At 35.5% G+C, this 21,099-nt stretch overlaps 2 protein-coding genes across 4 annotated transcripts; one reads left to right on the top strand and one right to left on the bottom strand.

Moving 5' to 3' along the window:
* The first annotated feature begins 12,898 nt into the window (after nt 1-12,898).
* On the top strand, nt 12,899-16,920 carry LOC133682083 (thiamine-repressible mitochondrial transport protein THI74). 3 transcript variants are annotated; one of them, XM_062105340.1, is made up of 4 exons: nt 12,900-13,073; nt 13,291-14,027; nt 14,113-14,533; nt 16,349-16,920. In XM_062105340.1, the coding sequence occupies exons 2-4, from the start codon at nt 13,458-13,460 to the stop codon at nt 16,660-16,662; spliced, it is 1,305 nt and encodes a 434-aa protein (XP_061961324.1). In that variant the 5' UTR covers nt 12,900-13,073; nt 13,291-13,457; the 3' UTR covers nt 16,663-16,920. The 3 variants fall into 3 exon arrangements, with proteins under 3 accessions (XP_061961325.1, XP_061961324.1, XP_061961323.1); XM_062105341.1 differs by having other exon boundaries at nt 12,899-13,949; XM_062105339.1 differs by having other exon boundaries at nt 12,900-14,027.
* An 801-nt stretch (nt 16,921-17,721) lies between these two features.
* LOC133682084 (methyl-CpG-binding domain protein 4-like protein) lies at nt 17,722-19,132 on the bottom strand. Its single transcript, XM_062105342.1, has 3 exons — nt 18,596-19,132; nt 18,323-18,519; nt 17,722-18,220 (listed from the first exon to the last, which is right to left on the bottom strand). Exons 1-3 carry the CDS (start codon nt 19,082-19,084, stop codon nt 18,100-18,102), a joined length of 807 nt encoding a protein of 268 aa, XP_061961326.1. The 5' UTR covers nt 19,085-19,132; the 3' UTR covers nt 17,722-18,099.
* Between the last annotated feature and the right edge of the window lie 1,967 nt (nt 19,133-21,099).

The raw sequence follows: 21,099 nt of genomic DNA, 5'->3' as shown, positions 1-21,099 counted from the left end.
CCCAGGATGATTGGGCTTAATTGAGTTGGAGATGCGGTATATTAGAAGTGTAAACAGGTAGTATGTCGATAACTTGAGACCTCCTGGTATAGGGGATACTCCGTTGAAATTTCAGTAGACTTTAATGCAAATACCATGAATATATATATATATATATATATATATATATATATATATATATATATATATATATAATTGTCACTCTGTTTATCAGCTAACATGAGATCGTTGCTTTATCCCGGATATGGGAATGTTACAAAAGAAGAAAGAGTGGTCTCACTGTAATGGGTGACCTACCCAAGGGGAAAGAAGAAAGAGTGGTCTCACTGTAATGGGTGACCTACCTAGAAAAATGATGGTCTCATTGTAATGGGTGACCTACCCAGAAAAAATGATGGTCTCATTGTAATGGGTGACCTACCCAGGAAAAAAAATGATGGTCTCATTATAATGGGTGACCTGCCCAAAATGAAAAAAGAGAAGAGTGGTCTTATTGTAATGGGTGACCTACCCAGGTGAAAGAATGGTCTCGTTGTAATGGGTGACCTACCTAGATAAAAAAAACATGGAGAATTGATCTTGTTATAATGGGTGACCTACCTAGAAAAAATGATGGTGAGGGCTCAAAGGCGCACTCAAAAGAAGGTAGGATTAGAAAACACGTTACCTGAAAGGAAGTGAGGGCTCCAAAGCGCACTCAAAATGAGGTAGGGTTAGAAAATGCACTACCTAAGAGATGGTGGCTCAAAGGCGCACTCGAAAAGAGGTAGGGTTAGAAAACACACTACCTGAAAGGTGGTGGCTCAAAGGCGCACTCGAAAGGAGGTAGGGTTAGAAAAAGCATTACCTGAGAAGTGAGGGCTCAAAGGCGCACTCGAAAGAAAGTGAGGGCACACAGGCGCACTCGAAAAGAGGTAGGGTTAGAAATGGTGGCTCAAAGGCGCACTTGAAAGGAGGTGAGAGCTCAAAGGCGCACTCGAAAGGAGGTAGGGTTAGGAAACGCACTACCTGAAAGATGATGGCTCTAAGGTGCACTCAAAAGGAGGTAGGGTTAGAAAACACACTACCTAAGAGATGGTGGCTTAAAGACGCACTTGAAAGGAGGTAGGGTTAGGAAACACAACCTGAAAGGTGAGGGCTCAAAGGTACACTCAAAAGGAAGTGAGGGCTCAAAGGCACACTCGAAAAGAGGCAGGGTTAGAAAATGCACTACCCAAAAGGTGATGGTGTAACACCGATCTGTCAATAATGAAAGCATTGCATTATGATTGATATGCATGTATACTTACATGAGAAATATAAGTCCCCATTTCTTCATGGTGTCTTTCTTTTCTCAAAAGTTGGAGTGTTAGTACGCTCTTGTATACTCGAGTCACATCTTGTGATCTTAACCTCTTGGAAGGGTTTGATATCATCATACTTCTTTATCCTCCACCCTTTATCTCAAGGGCTGCCAATTTTGCCCGATATTTTTCTTAAGAAAGGAATCATGGAGCCAGCTCTACCATGAATTTTTTATTGCCCCCCCAACTTGATCATACCCCCAAGTATTCAATTCAGGTTTGGGGATGAGGCTATGTGAAGGAAGGTTTGACAAGGAATTGTTTTCATGTAGAAATTTTGGAATTTCAAAGTTATTCCAGACACAGAAATCCTTTTGACATCGATTCAAAGCAAACTTGTTCTAAAAAAATTCAAGTGATTCCTATTGAGAGGTTTTCAAAAGTGATGAAAACTTTTTGTTTTGCTTTTGGTGAAAAATATGAAGTGACATTTGGTTGGTCAAAAAGGTTTAAGATTTAATTTGACGGTTACAAAGAACCGATCTTCAAAGCATTCATTTTATTTGCATGAATAATTATTTGGTTCGCATGAGAAAGCATTGCCAAACAATCCAAATTGCTTGCCTTTGATCAGAAAGGGCTTGATTAGGCACGTAATGTAGGCTCGAGCTCTTGGTTATGAAGAATAGGATATTTGCAAGTTTAAAAGGGTGTTTAAGGATTTCAAGACTAAGGATCATCAGTGCTTGTTTCTTGACCTTTTTTCTTTGCAATTTCTTTCCAAAATGGTTTATCGTGCCCCCTAGTGTTGGGCTTGGGCTTTTTCTCTTTGTTTTTGTTTTTTCCATTCGGTTTTGAGCATCATTGTATTGGTTTTTTTTATGCTCAAAAGTTTTTGGATCCTTTGGATTTTTCTTCATGCCCCAGGCACCTTTGATGATTGAGAATTTTCTTTTATGCCCACTAGTGTTGCTTAGGCACTTTCAATCATCGAGGTTTTTTTTTATGTCTCTCGCACTTGCCCCTAGTTTAGGGTGTGATCCTAGCCAAGTTTATTTCCAAAAAATGTTATTAGGCTCAAAAGGGGACTGCAAAGGATATATTTTAGCCTCGTGAAGGGATTATCAAAGAATACCTTTCCTCATCTCAAATGCATGCACTTAGGATCGATAAGCCTTGCTTTTATGCGAGTATGCAAAATGATTTCTCATTATTAATTCAAATAAAACTCAACTTTGGAGTCACCTCATGGTGTTTTTTTTTTCTTCAAGTTTTCTAGGTGTATAGTTACCTTTCTGTTTTTTTGTACTAAACTTTGAATTCCCAAAAATTCTTGTGAACATGTGAGATCATGCATAGTTTTGGAAAAAAAAAAAGGAAGACACACCAAATGATTCTTGGTGTAATGGTCTTATGAGTGAAGAGTGTGCTTGAAGTGTTATTTACATGAAACAACAAAAAAGAAAGGCATGTCATGAACACCAGAAAACACATGATCTTATTAACAAGAAAGACTAATTTGATAGAGAAAGTCTTGTGGCATTATGAGCTTACCAACAAGACTGAAACAGGTTGAAACAAAAATCAAGAAGCTTTGTAGGCATGATCAAGCAGAGCTAGTTATTTTTAGACAGAATAAGAGCAGGCTCTATTTTGCAACTGTGGTGAAATTCCCCTTCGTTCAGCCTTTCCACAAAAGCTTTTGCAGAAATGCTGGATTGTGTTGAGGCTCTTGACCATCTTGGTCCCTTATTTCTTCGAAATAAATCATTGTTGGGATTTGAACAAAGATGATAGGCCGGTTGGAAGGAACTTCACCAGAGTTACTTCTCAGTACTTGCTCGAGTAAGTTAGAGGCGAGTCACGCTTGTCTTCATAGACTCCAACTCTTCTTGAAAATGGACATTACGACAAGCACACTCTCATCTTCTGTGTTTTTCGCTCAAAGCCTAGTGTTGTAAACTTATAGGGGACCTACTTTTCATCCCAGTGCATGTATGATAAATGTATGAACATGTAATCTATATGATGGACTCGCCCTTCAAGGGGTGACATATGATCGCAACTCTTGCATGATGAAACAAGCATCTTGATTCTTGCCCAAACTCTATAATCAAAATTTTTAGAGTGACAGTCATTGTGTCACCCACAAGTCTTGAGTTCAAAATGCTTCAAGAAGGGTTTACCCTAATGTAAATAAAGATAACACAAACAACCTAAGGACAGGCTTTATTCATTATGTGAACATGAGTAGGTTTTCTACCTGGTCTCAAAAGGGTCTTATATTTGCCCAATGACGATCTTCGTAAAGATAGTATAGGGGCGTTGTGAGAAATGGTTAAGACACGTATACCCACCATTACCAAGCAGGCACTCAGATATGAGTTGGGTGTTTCACGCATCTGAACCCTGACCAATAGTCAAGGGGAAATCGATAGTTCCCCACCTAACTTAAAAGTTTGTGTGTGCTTTAAAAAATAAAGACATGTGATGCATGAGACAATTCTACAAAATGCACGGAAAAACATTAACAAAAAAGACAAAAATGCAAAAACTTAAACACATCAAATACATAAAAGCTTAGTCTAATATTGTCAGAAACAGTACCTTCTCTAGTAGAGTTGTCATTCTGTCACACGTGCCCGCACGACGTCATTGGTGATTTTTGTTTGTTTGCTTGATTGGTGGGAATCGCCACCTAGTATTTGGTTCGGGGTCACTAGGAAACCCGACGATGAATCTCATAGTCACCTGCAAAGCAACAAAAAAAAACACAAACAGTTGATTTTAGTTTTTTTTTTTGTTTTTAAATCTGCATCTCTCCCTTCTCCTTTCTTAGATCTACTTCTCTCTCTTCAGATTTATTTTCTTTCTGTTTGTTTCCCCTTTCTTCTTTGTTTCAGGTAGCTGGTAGGAAGGCCAAAAGGTTGTCGGCGACTGGGCTTCTATCAGGTCTGGCCGGCGGAGATGGAGGAGAATGAAGTGGTTCGATCGTCGGTTTTAGTGGAAATGGAGCTGGATCTGGGGGCGCCGTTGTGTGTGGGCTGCTGCTGGAGACTGGTCTGTGGGGCTGGAGCTGAAAGGAATCGAAAGAGAAGAAGACGTTGCTGAAAGGAAGCTTCGGTGTTGATGGAGATGAAGAGTTCGAGAAAGATGGAGAGTCGGTTGTTGTCGACAGGTTTTGTTAGGAAGAAGGCTATGTGGGGTTAAGGTAGAGGACAATGTGGTTGAATAGAGTGAGGAGGAAGATCAGGTTTGGCCGGCTGAGAGAGGAGAGGCTGGTGCTGAGAAGAGGAGGCTTGTCTATGTCCTAGAAGGGTGAGGTTGTGGCTGAGGGGAGAAGGAAAAGGGAGCCAAGGTTGGAAGGGGGGCGACTCCTAAGAGAAGAAGGAAAGAGTTAAGGTTTTTTAGGGTTTTTTGTGTGGTTTAGGGTTCCTCTCCTTTAATTTTTCAAAATTGCCCCCCACTCTCTTTGTGAATTTTTCTCCCCCCTTTCGTTCTAGTTTTTTTCTTCTTTGTTTATAGAGAAAAAATCATTTTTTTTCTTCTTATTTTTTTTCAAATGTTTTGTAATATATATGTATTTGATTTTTTAAAAAAAACGAGCAATATCAACGTCCCCTCGATGAGGAAAACCAATAATTTTGAAAATAACGCATTAAAAGCTGAACGCGTTCAAAAGACCTTTGAGATTTTAATTCTTTTGAGATGACATTGACAATGCTAAAATGATGCAAATGTATTAACAAAACATATTTTTTGGATTTTCGTTGTTTTTCGCTATTTTTGGATTTTTTGAAAATTTTATCAAAAAGATGGGTAAAAAATTTGGTAGCAACAGACATTACACAATCAAGGTGTGTAGGAAAATCGTTCCACGTGTTCTCATATTTTAAAAGGTGCTATGTAATAGTATATCTTAAGTGTAATGTTGAATATTTGCCATTCGGCAATTTTATAAGGACTTGTAATTAAAATTGTAATGGAACATGGATGTGGATGTTCAAACTTGTAGATACGGTGTTATGAATATATTTATGTGATATTCTCATTTATAAGGATGTTGTATTGAAAAACCACATGAGGATCGTATGAAAGGAGGTATTAATTGTGTAAGATTGTCGGTCGACACTCGTGTTGATAACGAGACTAGAACAGGAATGTAAATTCATGAGTATGTCAATATGATGTAATGTAAATGTATGAAATGTAAATGTATGAAATGTAAATGTATGAAATGAAAATATAATATTATAGGCATGTGTATTGAGTATCCATCTTATGGGAATGTCGATTTACGAAAACTATATCCTTATGAAGCCATGATAAGGAAGGGAACCTAATTACTAATTCACAAAATGTCATTGTGAGAAGTATCGTTTTTTTTTTTAAAATTCCATTGTTTTTCGCTTGAAAAAGCCTGGTCGTTACATTTAAACACTAACAAACTTAATCCTTGTCTTTCTAGTATGGCTGTTTCTTTATTGCAAGACTTTAAATATGTATTCCCTGATGAAGTTCTTAATGGCTTACCACCGATAAGAGGAATCGAACATCATATTGATCTTGTACCCAACATAATAATTCTGACACAACAATTCCAAACTAACTAGCTTATCGAAGTAATCCCAAGGAGACAAAGAAACTTCAAAGGAAAGTAGAGGAACTAATGTCAACGAGGTACAAAGGATAAAGCATGAGTCCATGTGTTGTTCTAGTACTACTTGTGCCTAAAACGGATGGGACTTGGAGAATATATGTTGATTGTCGAGTTATCAACAATAGTATGGTAAAGTATAAGCATCTCATCCTTAGGCTTGGTGATATGTTAGATGAATTACATGGTTCTTGTGTGTTTACAAAAATTGATTTGAAAAGTGGATATCATCATATTAGAATGAAAGAAGGTGACTAATGGAAAACTGTTTTTAAGACTAAATATGGTTTGTATGAATGGTTAGTAATGTCGTTTAATCTTACTAATGCACTAAGTACTTTTATGAGATTGATGAATCATGTTGTATGCTAATATGAAAAAGTATACATTTTACATAGAAAGAATTGTGTTTCTTGGTTTTGTTGTTAATGCAAAAGGTATGAAAATGGATGAGGAAAATGTTAAGGCTATCCAAGAATTGCCTACATATAAATTGATTGTTGAGGTAAGAAGTTCCTATGGTCTAGCTAGTTTCTATAGGAGGGTTGTTAAGGATTTCATCACACTAGCTGCACCACTCACTAAAATCGTTAAAAAGTCAGTTGGTTTTAAATGGGGTATTTGACATGATCAAAAGATTGATGTCTTCTCCCAAGTATAGGAGTGTCGAAGTAATAAATAACCCAGCAAGACCGGGGTCGAACCACATGGAGGTTAACTATATAAATTATAAATAATAATAATAATAATGAGTTAAAGAGAATTTTGAAATGTGAGATTAATGTGATGATTAAACAATGATAAAAACAAAAATCAAGGTAAGAGAATCCACTAATGATATTTCAAATAAGTATAATATAAACTCTTTTTATCACTCAACTAGAAACCACACACAAAGAAGGTTCCAATCAGATGATTTGTCATTAATAGCTCATTATAAATTATTAACATGATCATATTAGTTATCTTATTTAAGTAACACCAATACTTTTAAATATTGTAAGGAATTCATGATGTTAACTTATGTTAACAACAAATCAAGTTCCTTTCATAGCACAGGTGTCGGTTATACCATACAGTTGGCTATGAATGATCAAACATTTATTGTACCAAGTGTTATACAACACAAATCTAAATTAACCTTTTAACAAGTAAGGTATTAAGAATTAATAAGATAAAAATGATAAGACATGTTAATAGCAAACTTTCTTGGATGTAAGCATTGAAGTTCATATTGAGTTTATATTATACATATCCTAACACCATTAGTGAAACCTTTTTACCTTGATATATTAAACTTAGTTAAACATTATGAAGAAGAGAAACATAAATAAACAAGATGAGAACATAATTATATAAGTATAGTAAAGGAAATGAAAGGCATAAACAAGATATTAATGAAACTATAACATGAAATAAAATTAGAACATTAAAACTACAAAGAAAAAAAGCAGGTAAGCAAATGATCTTGATCTGAAAACCAAGATGCCTAAATGCATGGCAAATGCCTCTTTTTATAGGCCAAAATTCGGAACTATTGATTTGATAACTAATTGTTGAGTGGGTGGCCACATCTTGACTTGGTGACAATCCTTATCTTCTTGTCTGAACAACACGTCATTGCTAACATCAGAATTTGAATAGATAGTCTTCATGAAAGTTCTAGGAAATTATCTCAGCTTTCTAACAAAATAAGAATCGGCTCATTTGGACTTTTAGAACTCGAGATATGGGCTGAACACTTAACAGTGTCTAGGCTACAGGATAGATTCCGACTTCTCCATTGTTGCTACCATTTGAACCCGAAAATGGCACTTTTAAATCTTGGACTCTCATGAATTTTTTAGGCCTATTTCATAGCTTTCCATACATATAAACCAGACCTAAATCCAAGTTCTATAACTCCAGTTATGATCTAATAACCGAATGGTGTTCCAGTTTGGACTGAACCAGCATCTTTTTTTCTAAGCTTAGCCCTCTCTTTTTCTTCTCAATTTCAGTAGTTAAACTCATCAATCAATCCTTTGATTTATGTGATAGGCCTGCATTTAAGATAAACATTTACCATAAATTAAAGGTATCTTATCTTATAAGGAGTTTTTGTATCCATTCTTGCAAACTCAAGAGAGAAACACAAAAATTTCAAGAACCCATCCAAGCTTAAGGGTTTATAGATGGAATAAACAGTTGTGGGCAAGGGATTAACAAGAAAATTGAATAAGAAGAGAAGATGGAGGGCTGGCTGTCATTAGATAAGAAGGGAGGGAGTTGAAAATCTTTAACTGGTTGAAGATCAAAACCTTAATTCGTACCGGGTAAGGTACTCTAAACATGATATTATAAGTTATTTCAAATTCGATAATGAATTGATACCTTGATGTGAATTATAGATTAGGGTTCTTAGACTTGAATTGGGGGGTATTTGTTGTTAAAATTAAGTTAATTCTTGTGTGGTATGTGATTGGTGACGTGAAACCATGATAATTTACCCAGAAAATATAGTTTGTGAAAGTTATGTGTGAAGGGAAGGGGGTGACGAATCTGCACAGACTCGTCTCCTAACTTTTGGTAAGATTTCGGATAGGAGGGTAAGGAAATTAGAACCAGATTCCTTTATAGAAATTGTAGTTTTGGATGTTAGCTAACTAAAAAAATTGGTCTTGCTCAATTTGGAGTTGTAGAACTCCAGTTATGGGTCATCAACCGAGACTGGGTCATGACAGACCCTGTAGGGCAGTAAGTCTGATTTTTTGATAAGCAATTTTGATTGTTTTAGAGGCAGAACTGGATTCTTCTTTCTTCAGAGAACTTGTAGCCTCATGTCTTAGCTTTCCAACGAGACTAATCTTGCTTGAATTGGAGTCCTATAACTCTAGATATTATTAAAAATCTGAGGAGAGGTTATACAGTAACAGTTCAAAAACGAGACAGAAATAGTTGGACAGTACCAATCCAAATGTTTGTTGATGAGCAATTTTGACTGTCTTAGAGGCAGAACTGGGATCTTCTTTCTTCAGAGAACTTGTAGCTTCATGTCTTAGCTTTCCAACGAAACTAATCTTGCTTGAATCGGAGTTCTATAACTCTAGATATAGTTAAAAATCTAAGGAGAGGTCAGATAGTAACAGTCCAAATGTTTGTTGATGAGCAATTTTGACTGTCTTAGAGGCAAAACTGGGTTCTTCTTTCTTCAGAGAACTTGTAGCCTCATGTCTTAGCTTTTCAACGAGACTAATCTCAGTTGAATTGGAGTTCTATAACTCTAAATATAGTTAAAAATCTGAGGAGAGGTTAGACATTAACAGTTGGACAGTAACAGTCCAAATATAAAGAAAGAAATGATAACTGTGGTTGGACAAAGAAACGATAATATTAATGGGTGAAATAAGAAAAACATAAAATATTAAGAAATGACTGAAAGAAAGACTTATTGGTTGTTGATATGGGTATTATAAAACATATCCTTGAGTGAGAAAAATTTATGAGATAAACATGTGATTTGCAGAGGGACCACCGGCGTGGTGCAATAGCAGCAGCAGGGGAGTACGAGTAGAGCTTCTATTGCAGGTAGGTGATCCGTACCTATATTTTCTAGTTAAATTCTATGATTTAATATGTTATTGATGTGAGATGTGAATTACCGAACGTTGGATATTAGGAGAAAGGAGGAAAGTTTGCGTAATGATGTAAATATTTTGGATAGTATTCTGAATGTATGTGTATTCAAGGTGAACAGTTGTTTTGTGATTTGCCAAGTGATGAAATTATCGTTGACAAAGGAAATATAAGAAGTGTGATTTGGGGCATGAACTAGCATACATTTAGTGTATGTTAGGATCCCGGGTAAGGGGATCACTATGTATTGAGTAGCATACATATAGTGTATGTTAGGATCCCGGGTAACAGGATCACCTTGCATCGACTCCTACGGGGTGATGATGATAACAGTGAAATTGGTATCGGTAATGTGTTAAGCAAAAATAATCATGGATGGTCTTATGAGATCTTGAATGGAGGTTGATGATGGAAGATGAATTGGTTTTTAGTAGTTGAAGGAGAAAGAATTTTGAATGACAACCAAAAGGGAGAAGTGAATAAAATATGAATGCATTTTGAATGACAACCACGAGAGGAATAGATTCTAGCTTAGGCTCACTTTTTGTAATTTAGGTCTTAGAGAGTATACCCTTGTATTTTGGTAATATTACAACTTTTTTTTAACTCAATTTGTATAATTGATGTTTAAACTGGAATAGATGAATTTAATTATGTACTTTGTATAACCATGTTCCATTATGCATGTTTATATCTTTATCCATCCATAATGATAATTGTTGTACAATGTATATCATAAACATTGTGGTTGATATGAATGATGATGTTTGTGGGATTGAGACCCAGGATGATTGGGGTTGAATTGAGTTAGGAGATACGGTATATTAGAAGTGTAAACATGTTGTATGTCGATAACTTGGAACCTCCTGGTATAGGGGAGACTCCGTCAAAATTTCGGTAGACTTTAATACAAACACCATGAATAGATATAGAAAAAAAATTTAATCACTTTGTTTATCAGTTAACATGAGATCGTTGGTTTATCCCGGATATGGGGATGTCACATTGTTTTAGGTTTATCTAGGTCGAAAAGAGGTAAGGACTTTATATTTGTAGTTGTTGATAGATTTTCTAAGATGATGCATTTAATAGAATATCATAAAACTGATGATGCAACTAATATTGTTAATTTATTTTTTAGAGAGATGTACAACTTCATGGGGTTCCTAGAAGCATAGTTTCTAATTGTGATGTTAAGTTTCTTAACTACTTTTGGAAGGTTTTATAGGGAAGATGAGAACTAAGTTTTTATTTTCGATAACTTGTCATCCACAAACTAATGGTCAAATGAAAGTAGTCAACATGACTTTAACTACACTTTTACATATTGTCATTCAAAAGAATCTTATGAATTGGGAAGGTTGCTCTCTATTCATTGAATTTGCTTATAATTGTAGTGTGCATTCTACTACTAATTTCTCACCATTTGAGATCATTTATGACTTTAACTCATTAACTCAATTATAATTGATTCATTTACTTGTTGATGAAAAGATTTGTCTTGATGGTAATAGAAAGACACAAATAGTGAAGACACTCTATGAGAGTGTAAGGTAGCATATCAAAAAGAAAAATGATCAATATTTATCCATGGCAAATCCCCGTAAATGAGTTGTTTTCCAACCAGGTGATTGAGTTTGAGTGTATATACGCAATGAGAGGTTTCTAACCCATCGAAATCAAAATTGCAGCCATTGAGAAATGGGCCTTTCCAAATCCTTGACTAGATGAATGACAATTCCTACAAAATAGATTTATCAAGTGAGTATGATGTTTGTGCTACTTTTAATTTTTTTGATATCTTTTTGTTTGATGTAGGTGACGATTTGAGCAGACTAACCCACCACAAAGGATCCATTAGAGATGTTAAATGAGCCAATCACAAGGTCAAGGGCCAAGAAACTAAAAGAGGCATTTAATGGGTTTGTTCAGCATATTTGAACCAAGACAAGCTTCAATTCTCCGACAAGTGACAATCAAACTATAATTAATTTGATCCATAAAAAAAAAAGGGAAATGGGTTTACTCGAAAAATTATGATTATTGTGAGAAAATAGGAGAATCAAAGTTTGGCAGCAATAACTTTGACTTGAAGGAATCATAATCTTCCATTTGACATACTTTGCAAATATTCAAAGTTTAGTGGCAACATCCTTTGAATTCCAAGAAACAATATCAACAATTCAACATACTTTTGCAAGGACTCAAACTTGGTAGTCTTAGTCAAATTCAGCTACACAACTTCCTATACAAAGGTGGATTTTTCCAATCATTCTTGTGGAGTTTAGGGCAACCAAGTTAGAATTAAAGTTTTTAGTTTATTATATTCAAGCTTTATGTATTTTATTTAGGTTTTATGTTCAGACCATTAATCCATTAGGATTTGGCTGTTTTATATGGCATAACTACCCTTCTAAAAGGAAGAACAAGTTCAAACTTGATTATTTAGAATTGTGTGTACGAGAGGTTTTGCTGATACTTTGATTATTCATTAAATTGATTTGAACTTATCAAAGATCAACAATTTTTGTGATGTTTTTCCTTATACTTCTCGTTCGCGATTCATTATAGTTGTTGGGTATGAGTTTCATTCCAATAGCTTTGGTTTTTTAGTTCAAGATAACTACTAGGTCAGATTTTTTATCATTAAACCTGATTTTGGATTTCTTGGGTGTATTCTATCTTGTTTGTGTTTTCATGTTTGTGTGGGTTCGCATCACATTTCAATGTTTTTAAAAAAGTTCTGAAAAATATTTCTCGGAAAAAACTAAAAGAAAAACATTTTTTTTTCTTTAAGACCAATGGTTTTTTATTAGAAAATATTTTTTTCCTTGATCAACTCTTTTTAAAGCTACCAAACATTGAAAAATAAGAAAAATTTGTTTTTTAAAAGAGTTTTTTTTTAATAAAAGGACTTGCCCATTCTTATTCAAGAAAATAGCATTTTGGAAAACCAAGATATAATGGATGGTCTTATGGTGTGTTTATTTTTGCATTTAAAAGGTATTTTTAAAGATTTTTAAATTTTTTCTTTATTTTTTTTATAATTATGAATTATTTTAAAGTATTGATGTTAAAGATAAGTTTTTAAAAATAAAAAAATATTATTTTAATATATTTTTAAATAAAAAACTTTGAAAACAACTACTGTAAATATTCTCAAAAACAATCTTTTTAATATGGCCCTAGATAAACCAGCTCGATTTGCATACTAGGGGGTGCAGTTTCTTAAATATGCTGACAATAGGCATCCCAAAAAAGAAAATACTTGCGATAATAATATTTTATCGACGTAATTATTAAAAGCAAAAATAAAAAACAGCAAATGGACCACATTGCAATCCGGCCACTCCGGCCCATGGTCAAATAATAACTTTTGTCAACAAACAACACGAACAATGATCTCCCCATTTACTCTCACCGGATCTTTTCACCGTCCCAGGGATCTACGGCGACTCTCTCTCTCCACGTAGAAACCCCACATAGCTCAGTGAATTATCGGCTGATTTTCAAGGCTGGTAAATATAATACTTTATCTGATCAATTTTATTTTCAAAATCAATGTTTAACTGCTAGTGTTTCTATATATATATATGAAAAAAAGTGGATTTCTAACTGAACAAGGTGTTTTCTGGTGAGATCTGGTGTCCATTAAAATGGGTTCTCGTTCAATTTCATGTTACTGCGTCTTTTTCTTTTTTCTCGTTCGTGATATTTTAGTTTTGCCAAGTTTAGGTAAGGTATTGGTGTAAATTATGACATGGGAATGTGGTGATTGTCTGCACAAGGGATTTTATTTACTTGGTTTTCTTGCTAAATCTGGAGGCAGTGTAAATATCTGAGCTTTGTTCCGAAGATTTGAGCTTTTTGGGAGTTAGTGTAAAATATTGGGTTGTGAAAATATGGAGAAAGGTAAGGCTTGGAGATGGGTTATGGGTTTGGTATACATATTTTCTGTTGCAAATATATGGATAGCAGCTAGTTTTGTGGTTCAATCTGTTGTAGATGCTGGTGTTTCGCCATTTCTGGTCACGTACATTTGCAATTCATTGTTTCTGATTTACATTCCTATGGTTGAAATTGGACGCTATTTGGAGGATTCTTATGGTAGTTTACTGTTCTGGAGGAATAAAAAGAGGAGCTCTTTGGAAGAACTGAGAGAGTCAGAGCAGGCCATTCTTCTTGGAGATGGTTATTTGGGGGTAAAAGCAGATGAGTTGAATCCATCTGTGATTATGGAAGATGGCATAAGTAGTCTTAATGAGAAAGCTGTTCATTCAAATCTGGATTCTGTATCAAATGAGCTTGAAAGGACCTTGCCTGTGCAAGCAGATGAAGATGTTAATAAAGGAGTTGATGAAAAGGGGCGATGGACACGTGCTAGGGTGGCAAAGGTTAGCCTGCTTATCTGCCCATTTTGGTTTTTGGCACAGCTGACTTTCAATCTATCATTGAAGTATACATCTGTAACAGTAAGTGTCTTTCGATATTGTATCATGTGTGCATCTGTGGTTCATCAGACTAGTATAATTAAATCCTTGTCCTTGCTGTGTGCAGTCAAATACCATTTTAAGCAGTGTTTCCAGCCTTTTCACCTTTGTGGTCTCTCTAGTGTTTCTGGGTGAAAAGTTCACTTGGGTGAAGCTTTTAAGTGTTCTTTTCTGCATGGCTGGTACTATAATCGTCAGTTTGGGCGACTCAGAAACTGGTTTAAGTGCAGTTTCTTCGAAACCTCTTCTTGGAGACATTCTAGCTCTGGTCTCAGCTGGATTGTATGCTGTGTATATTACACTTATTCGCCTGAAGTTGCCTGACAATGATGGAAAAAGCGGACATGCCAGTATGGCACAGTTCCTTGGATACCTAGGGCTTTTCAACCTCATCATTTTCCTTCCAGTTGCCCTCGTTCTTGATCTCACCAATCTAGAGCCTTTTTGTAAGCTGACATGGAAGCAGTTTGGTTTAATTGTTGGCAAAGGTTTGTATTTTTGTCATTCTTGCTCAGTATTTGGATTCAAAGCTCTACTTCTTGTTTTCATCTCAAAAAACTGCATGCTGCAAGGATATACGTATCTCATACCTCTTTTGTCATCTTCGCTTATGATTTTTGTTCGCTTAAACTCGTCAAATTTGAAATTATGCTTTTTTGTGATGGAGTAACTATGTTATACTTAGAGAAATTCTCTCCACTTTGGAAACCTAAAGCTACATTAAGTGGTTTTTTGTCAAGCAAGAAGCCTTTTTTGGTCAAATAAGTTCCCTTGGTAGATTTCTATGTTTGGGATTTAGAGTCTTGAGTTATGTGCTACTTTGTAAGCAGGGGCAGAATTGCAATTGCTGCATGTTCTGAAAATCAGGGGTATTTTAGTAATTTTCAGAATTACCTGAAGGTCTATTCTTATTTATGAATTTGGTGTCTTAGTCTTTAATAGTTTATTCCTGATTAGTTCATTTCCTTGTCCAGTAAGGATGAGTTATCTTAGTCTTTTAGGGAGTCTTAATCTCTATAAATAGGGATGCTATGTTGTAATTTTTGGCAGAGTTGAGTTAGGAAAAAAAAATTGAATTCGAGAGTTATTTTGAAGGCTTTGTGCCTAAGGTTTCTTCTTGATTCTCTTTTTCTCCTATTTTATCTTCTTCCTTGTTTTACTGTTCCTCTGCTACATTGCTGCGAATTAATGTTCACAACCTAATTTATCCTTATTTCTTCCTAAACAAGCTATATTCTACCCTAATTCCACGAACAATAAACCCTAGCTCACCACAAATCCTTTGTATGACAGAAATCTCAAATCTGTCCTGCATCATTTTGCCAATGGTAAAATGGTTGAATGGGTCCATGTTGCCTTGCTCACCTAATCTTCTTAATAGTTATTCAACTTCTCAATCTGTTACCTGTATTTACAGAGCAAACTCTGTAATATAGCGGACAAATAGGTTATATTTGTGTAGAACAGTGCAATTTTTATTGTTGACATTGTCATGCCGTACACATTATAGTGAGGCTATGTTTAATGATTGCCTTCATAACTAATGTTAGTAGACGTAGTATAGTTGGAACATCAGTCTGATATAGTGGTATCGTTTTGGTTGTTTGATCAAATTCTAGGACAATGAACAGGAAATTTCTGGCCAAGGTCGTGAGGCCTTTTTCTTTCCTTGAAAACTTGATCGGATCTTATTCTCTTCTTTAACATGAGAACACCCTTTTCAGGCAATCAAGACTTGGTCATCACTTAAGAACATTGGAATTGGGGTGTAGGGTTGTTTATGATGCTGGGTCTGGCTTACTTGCTGTGTTGAAGTAGTTCATTATGCGATGCCAGCAATTTTATGTGATAACCTTTTATCATAAGCGTACTATGTTGTGTGCTAACCATGAGGCACGCCCGACATACACACATGCATATAGAAAATTCTTTTGAGTTCAGAGAATGTCCTCTGTTTAAAGGTTGCTATGTGAACACATGAATGGGCTCCAATTTGACTGGCATAAAAAATGTTGAAGTTTCATTGTACTTTATTTATTGGAAATGGGATCAAAACTCAATTAATTGTCTTTTTTTGAAAAATAAGTAATCATTAACGGGGAAGAAAACAATGCAAACACTGAATTTGTATGGAGTTTCATGGTTCATATAAATAATTTGTTCGAGTTGTTTTTGTGGATAATAAGTTGTATGATAATCTTTTAGATTATGTGGATGATCAGATTTTGAGAAAGCAACTTACATGCGTAAAAATTACCTGAGCCCTCTCTTTTTTTCTCCCCCCTTTTCCCCATCTTAAACAGGTTTGTTGGATAACGTGCTGAGTGACTATTTATGGGCTAAGGCTGTCCTTTTGACGACCACTACGGTAGCAACAGCTGGTCTTTCAATTCAGGTTCCATTGGCAGCTATTGTGGATTACTTGATCGGCAATGCCCCTCGTCTCATGGATGGCCTTGGAGCTTTAGCTGTATTGATTGGCTTTGTTGGAATCAACATTCCTTCTGACGCTTTTAGCAGATCAAAAGGAGCCAGTATTGAACTAGAAAACGAAAATGTCAGATCCACTGATCAAGATCGCGTATCACTCCCTCAAACCACAGTTGGCATCTCATAATATACCGTCAGCAATGTTGCAAATACAAACACACAATTTCGCGAACACAATACACAGTTTCAGAGCACTGCTTTGTGTAATTATACAGTGCTGTACTTCCCAAAGATACTGTTAAAATGTAGCATGGATCGTCTGATTCTTTAATTTAGATTCATAGAAGAAATTGCCATTATGAATCACTTCTTGAATCACAAAGAATTGGTTTTGACTGTTGAGGATATCGAATGTATGTCTTAACCTTGATGTTTGCTTTTATCATCTGACAGCATCACTCCAATTCTTGTATGGTGTTAGTGGGGTTTGCTACAATGCAAGAAGCTTTGATCATTGGAACAATGTCCATGGTCAAATGGCTACAGGATTTGAGTATAATGGGTCACGCCTGCTATTTCATTCAAATCTTGTTTTTATCTCGTTTGAAATTGTAATATTAATATATATTTTTTTATTTTTTAAAATTTTAGTATTATAAATGAAGCATAAAAAGGAATTGTTTTTACATGTCCAAAGAGCATGGACGAGTAATAAAAGATGATAAGAAATTAAGAAATGCAAGGATAACATCTTGAATCTCAGTCACGATCCCATACACAAGAAACATAGGTAATTAAGGTCTTGCACAGGCCACGAGGCTAGTTTTTCTTATTGATAAAATGTCCAAGTGTATATGATATCTACCAAATCCAATAGATGTGTGTGTATGGAAAGAATAATCCTTAATACAAGGGTGAGCTATGTTATTAACCCCTTCATCACCACCACCACCACCTTGCCACTACTATCATTATCATCAAATCCACCATTATCATTATATAACCATTGAAATTATGAGAGCAAAAATATGATAGCCAAGAACTCGATTTAGAACCTTATAGCAACTAAATTTGGATCGTTTTCTTCTGCTCTGTTTTGTTGATCTTATTTGCAAAAGACAGCATTCTTACAAAACAGCATGTGCTCTTCATATGCATGGGAAAGACTTCAGGCATATTACAGAGGCTTACGCTGCCTTACAAAAAGAAACTGATAGGGACTTGTTGAAGTTTTTGAAACGGCATAAAGAGTAATCCATCGAGCTACATTTGCAATTCCAAGGAAGAAGAGAACAGCATTCCTTTCAAGCTGGCATTACCTTGAAAATACTATTAGAGAAGTTTTTCGAGTAATTACCCAAACATAGCTGAGATCTTAAAAGACTTCAAATTCAACAGTACTTCATAGCCAATCCCTACATTATCTCAGTCCAAACATAGGTGGGATACTACTCCATTAGTTAGTTATACCTGAATGGCTATTCAAAGCTAGACACAGATCGGGGGTTTAATTTGCCACACACAGTTGGCATCAAAAGACCTAGTATTAGGGACACAATAAACATAGTATAAACAAACCCCCAGGTGATCTGTCTCTTCAAAATACAAAACAGGGACAATCCATCTATTCTATGATCCATCTACCCTTGCGAAGGAATTCCCAGTACCCAGTCAACATGTGATCCTCTGGCACCACCCTGTCCCACCTCCCTGTGCAGAATATTGCATATGCATCAGCGGCATACCTGAACAATCAGACAATAAATTCAAATGAGTCAGATCAGTTTGGAAAAACCATCAATGCAAATAGCTATAGCAGACAGCGAACTGAACAGAAATTTCCCTACTTTCCAACACCAGGCAGAAAGGTGACATGGGTCCAGTCCTCTTGCAAGTAAATCTCAGAAAGGCGTTTTATCTTCTCAGCCCTCGTGTTTTTGAAACCTAAACTGCGTGTTAGCTGGGCAATATCGTTCTGGTCAACATTAGTGGTGGTCTTTGCATCAGGACATAGGGTGAAGAAGTCATTTAAAATTGGTCTGACCTGCAATGAGAAATTTCTTTGGGATTATGCTTTTTCTATGCTGATTTCCAATAATAAAAACAGGTACGGATCTTACCTGGCCACCTGATGTGCAGTTTAATAGCATACAAATGACGAGAACTCTCCAAGGGTCATGGTAATGATTCTCTTGAAGAAGCTCGTGAGGAGATCTGGGCGGAATCCAACGGTTGTTGGGTCGTCTCCTGAGGTATGCCACATCACGCATTTGAGCAGCAGTGAGCCTGGGCGATCTCTTCCTCTTCCTCTTCTGAGCTTCTTCTTCCCTTTCGACTTTCTTGATGGAAGGTCGAGTGGAGGAGGCGGAGGAGGAGGAGGAGGAGGCTTGCCCTGTCCCCCCTGAACAACCTGCAAACGCGAATTCAGAAAACAACCCCATCACACTAGCACTGACTTCTACCGGCCGTCCATGACCACCTCCTGCTTTGCCATCACACTCGAAATCCTTCTTTTTCTTCTTCCTTTCCCTTCTTCTCTTCTTTTCTGCCCCACCCTCCATTAGATTAGATTTGATTTGATTTTGTTTCTCTAGGGCAAACCTTTTCATTATGTATAGAAGAGGAGGGCAATAGGGTTTCTGCTTGTGCTGGTAACACACTCCCCTTGTTAACGAAATATCGTTTCATATTCCAGGGCTTTCTTGGAATTCCACTCTTTCTTTCCGCTATTTCCAAAATTGTAAAATCCAATCTTTTCGTTTAGCCCGCCCATCCCATATCTAGAGCGGGAACTTTTTATTAGTATTTTTTCTGTTCGTTAATTCATTGCTCACTTGGGAGTTTAACGAGGGGAATTGGTTTTTTTTATTATTATTAATCTTAATTTAGAAAAAACAAAGTAGGATACGGAATCATCACCTCTTTATTCAATTCAAATGTAATTTATCTTAAATAAAATTTTTAAATTTAGTATATAAAGTAGTCATATTATAGTTATTATTAATTAGATGATTCATTCTACATCGTGGTCCAACTTTTTATTTTTATAAAAAAAATATTAAAAATTTTAAGATTTAAAAGCATGTAATCTATGTTTTATTATAGTTATTATTATTATAGAAATATTAATAAATCCAACGCTCATAAAAATATACTTTTATCTTTTATATTATTATTTGTGTTTATTTTTAAAATAAATTAATAGAATAACTATGAATGTTTACTCTGGAAATAATATAAAACTTCAAAGAAAATGCAACCTTATACAATTGGATTAGATTTAATCAAGTATAAAGTTCTTTTTTAACCTAATATTATAAAAGATAAAGTATTAATATATATGAGAATTAAATAAAATTAAACTGCGCAAGGAAATTATTTCATGGTAGAAGTTTTTGCTTAGTTGAAATATAGATGAAAAAATAAAATAAAATCCCATAAAATAACAAAAATGAAGGCATAAAAATTGTGTCTCCATTAATATTTTCATAGATTTAGTTTTAGCTGCCCTATTTAATTTAATTTCAATTTCCTTAACCTAGGAAAATGTAAGAGTCAGCTAATTAATAACTGGCAATCTAAAATCACGCCGACTAATTAATAAGTAGAATTTGGAAGGTCATCTCGATTCCCCCCACGCGGTCAAGTAGGTTATTTAGAGAGCTTGAAATTCTTTGCAAAGGGCAAAAAATCTGTATCTCCGCTTTCCTGCGCTTTAAAACTCCAAAACCCAAGAAGAAGGGGAAAAGAAACCTCTCAATCTCAATTCACTATCAATGGCTCCAGGCTCATCTGCCTCTAATCCAAAAGAAGAAGAAACCAACAAGTTTTCTCTCTCGGCAGAATCGATTTCTGAACAGGAGGATGGTAGAAAGACCGAGAAAGAAGCAACAGCGAAGAAACTCAAAAGAAACTCAAAGGGCAGTAACGAAGTGATTGCAAAGGAACTCAAAGCTAGTGACAGTGATGAAGAGATCACAAAGAAACTAGAGGTACTGGAGTCTTATTTCGGGACGGATGGCAAGGAAACTGAGATGAAGAAGTATTTCATCTTAGGATTGAATTCGTTAGAGGGATCGAAAAAGAAAGAGATGATAAAGGAGTACTGGCAGTGGTTTATTTGCATGATGGATTTGGTTGGGAAGCAGAATGATATCATTAGAAAACATCATGATTTAGTGATTCCAGTTTATAAAACTTGCTAATATTACAAGCTTTTTTATATTTTTATTTTATTTCGATGTTGGTTTTGTTCTGAATGTTAATTTCTTTTCTGTGTTCGTGTTTTTATTTGGATATCAAGTTTGGTTCTTGTCGTGCTTGTTTTCAAGAATTGCAGCACTCTTCCTTCCTCTCTGCCCTCTGCAATTTTTCATCATATGCCACCCTTTCTTTGTAAGGGTATATTGCATGCTAGGTACATTATTACTACTAGTTAGCTTGTAGCCGTTACCAATGAGAAAATGGCTGGTAAAACCTTGAAAAGCTCATGTTGGGTACATTATTACTATTAATGAATTTGTTATCTTGTAGCCGTTGCCAATGAGAGAATGGCTGCTAAAACCTTGAGTTACTATTAATTTGTCACGCCTGGTAGTGTTCAGCTCACCATGTCTGCTCTAGC

Source organism: Populus nigra, chromosome 2, assembly GCF_951802175.1.
Source record: "Populus nigra chromosome 2, ddPopNigr1.1, whole genome shotgun sequence".
NCBI classification, from domain to species: domain Eukaryota; kingdom Viridiplantae; phylum Streptophyta; class Magnoliopsida; order Malpighiales; family Salicaceae; genus Populus; species Populus nigra.
The sequence above is the reverse complement of the archived record's forward strand: the minus strand, read 5'-3'. Positions and strand labels throughout refer to the sequence as shown.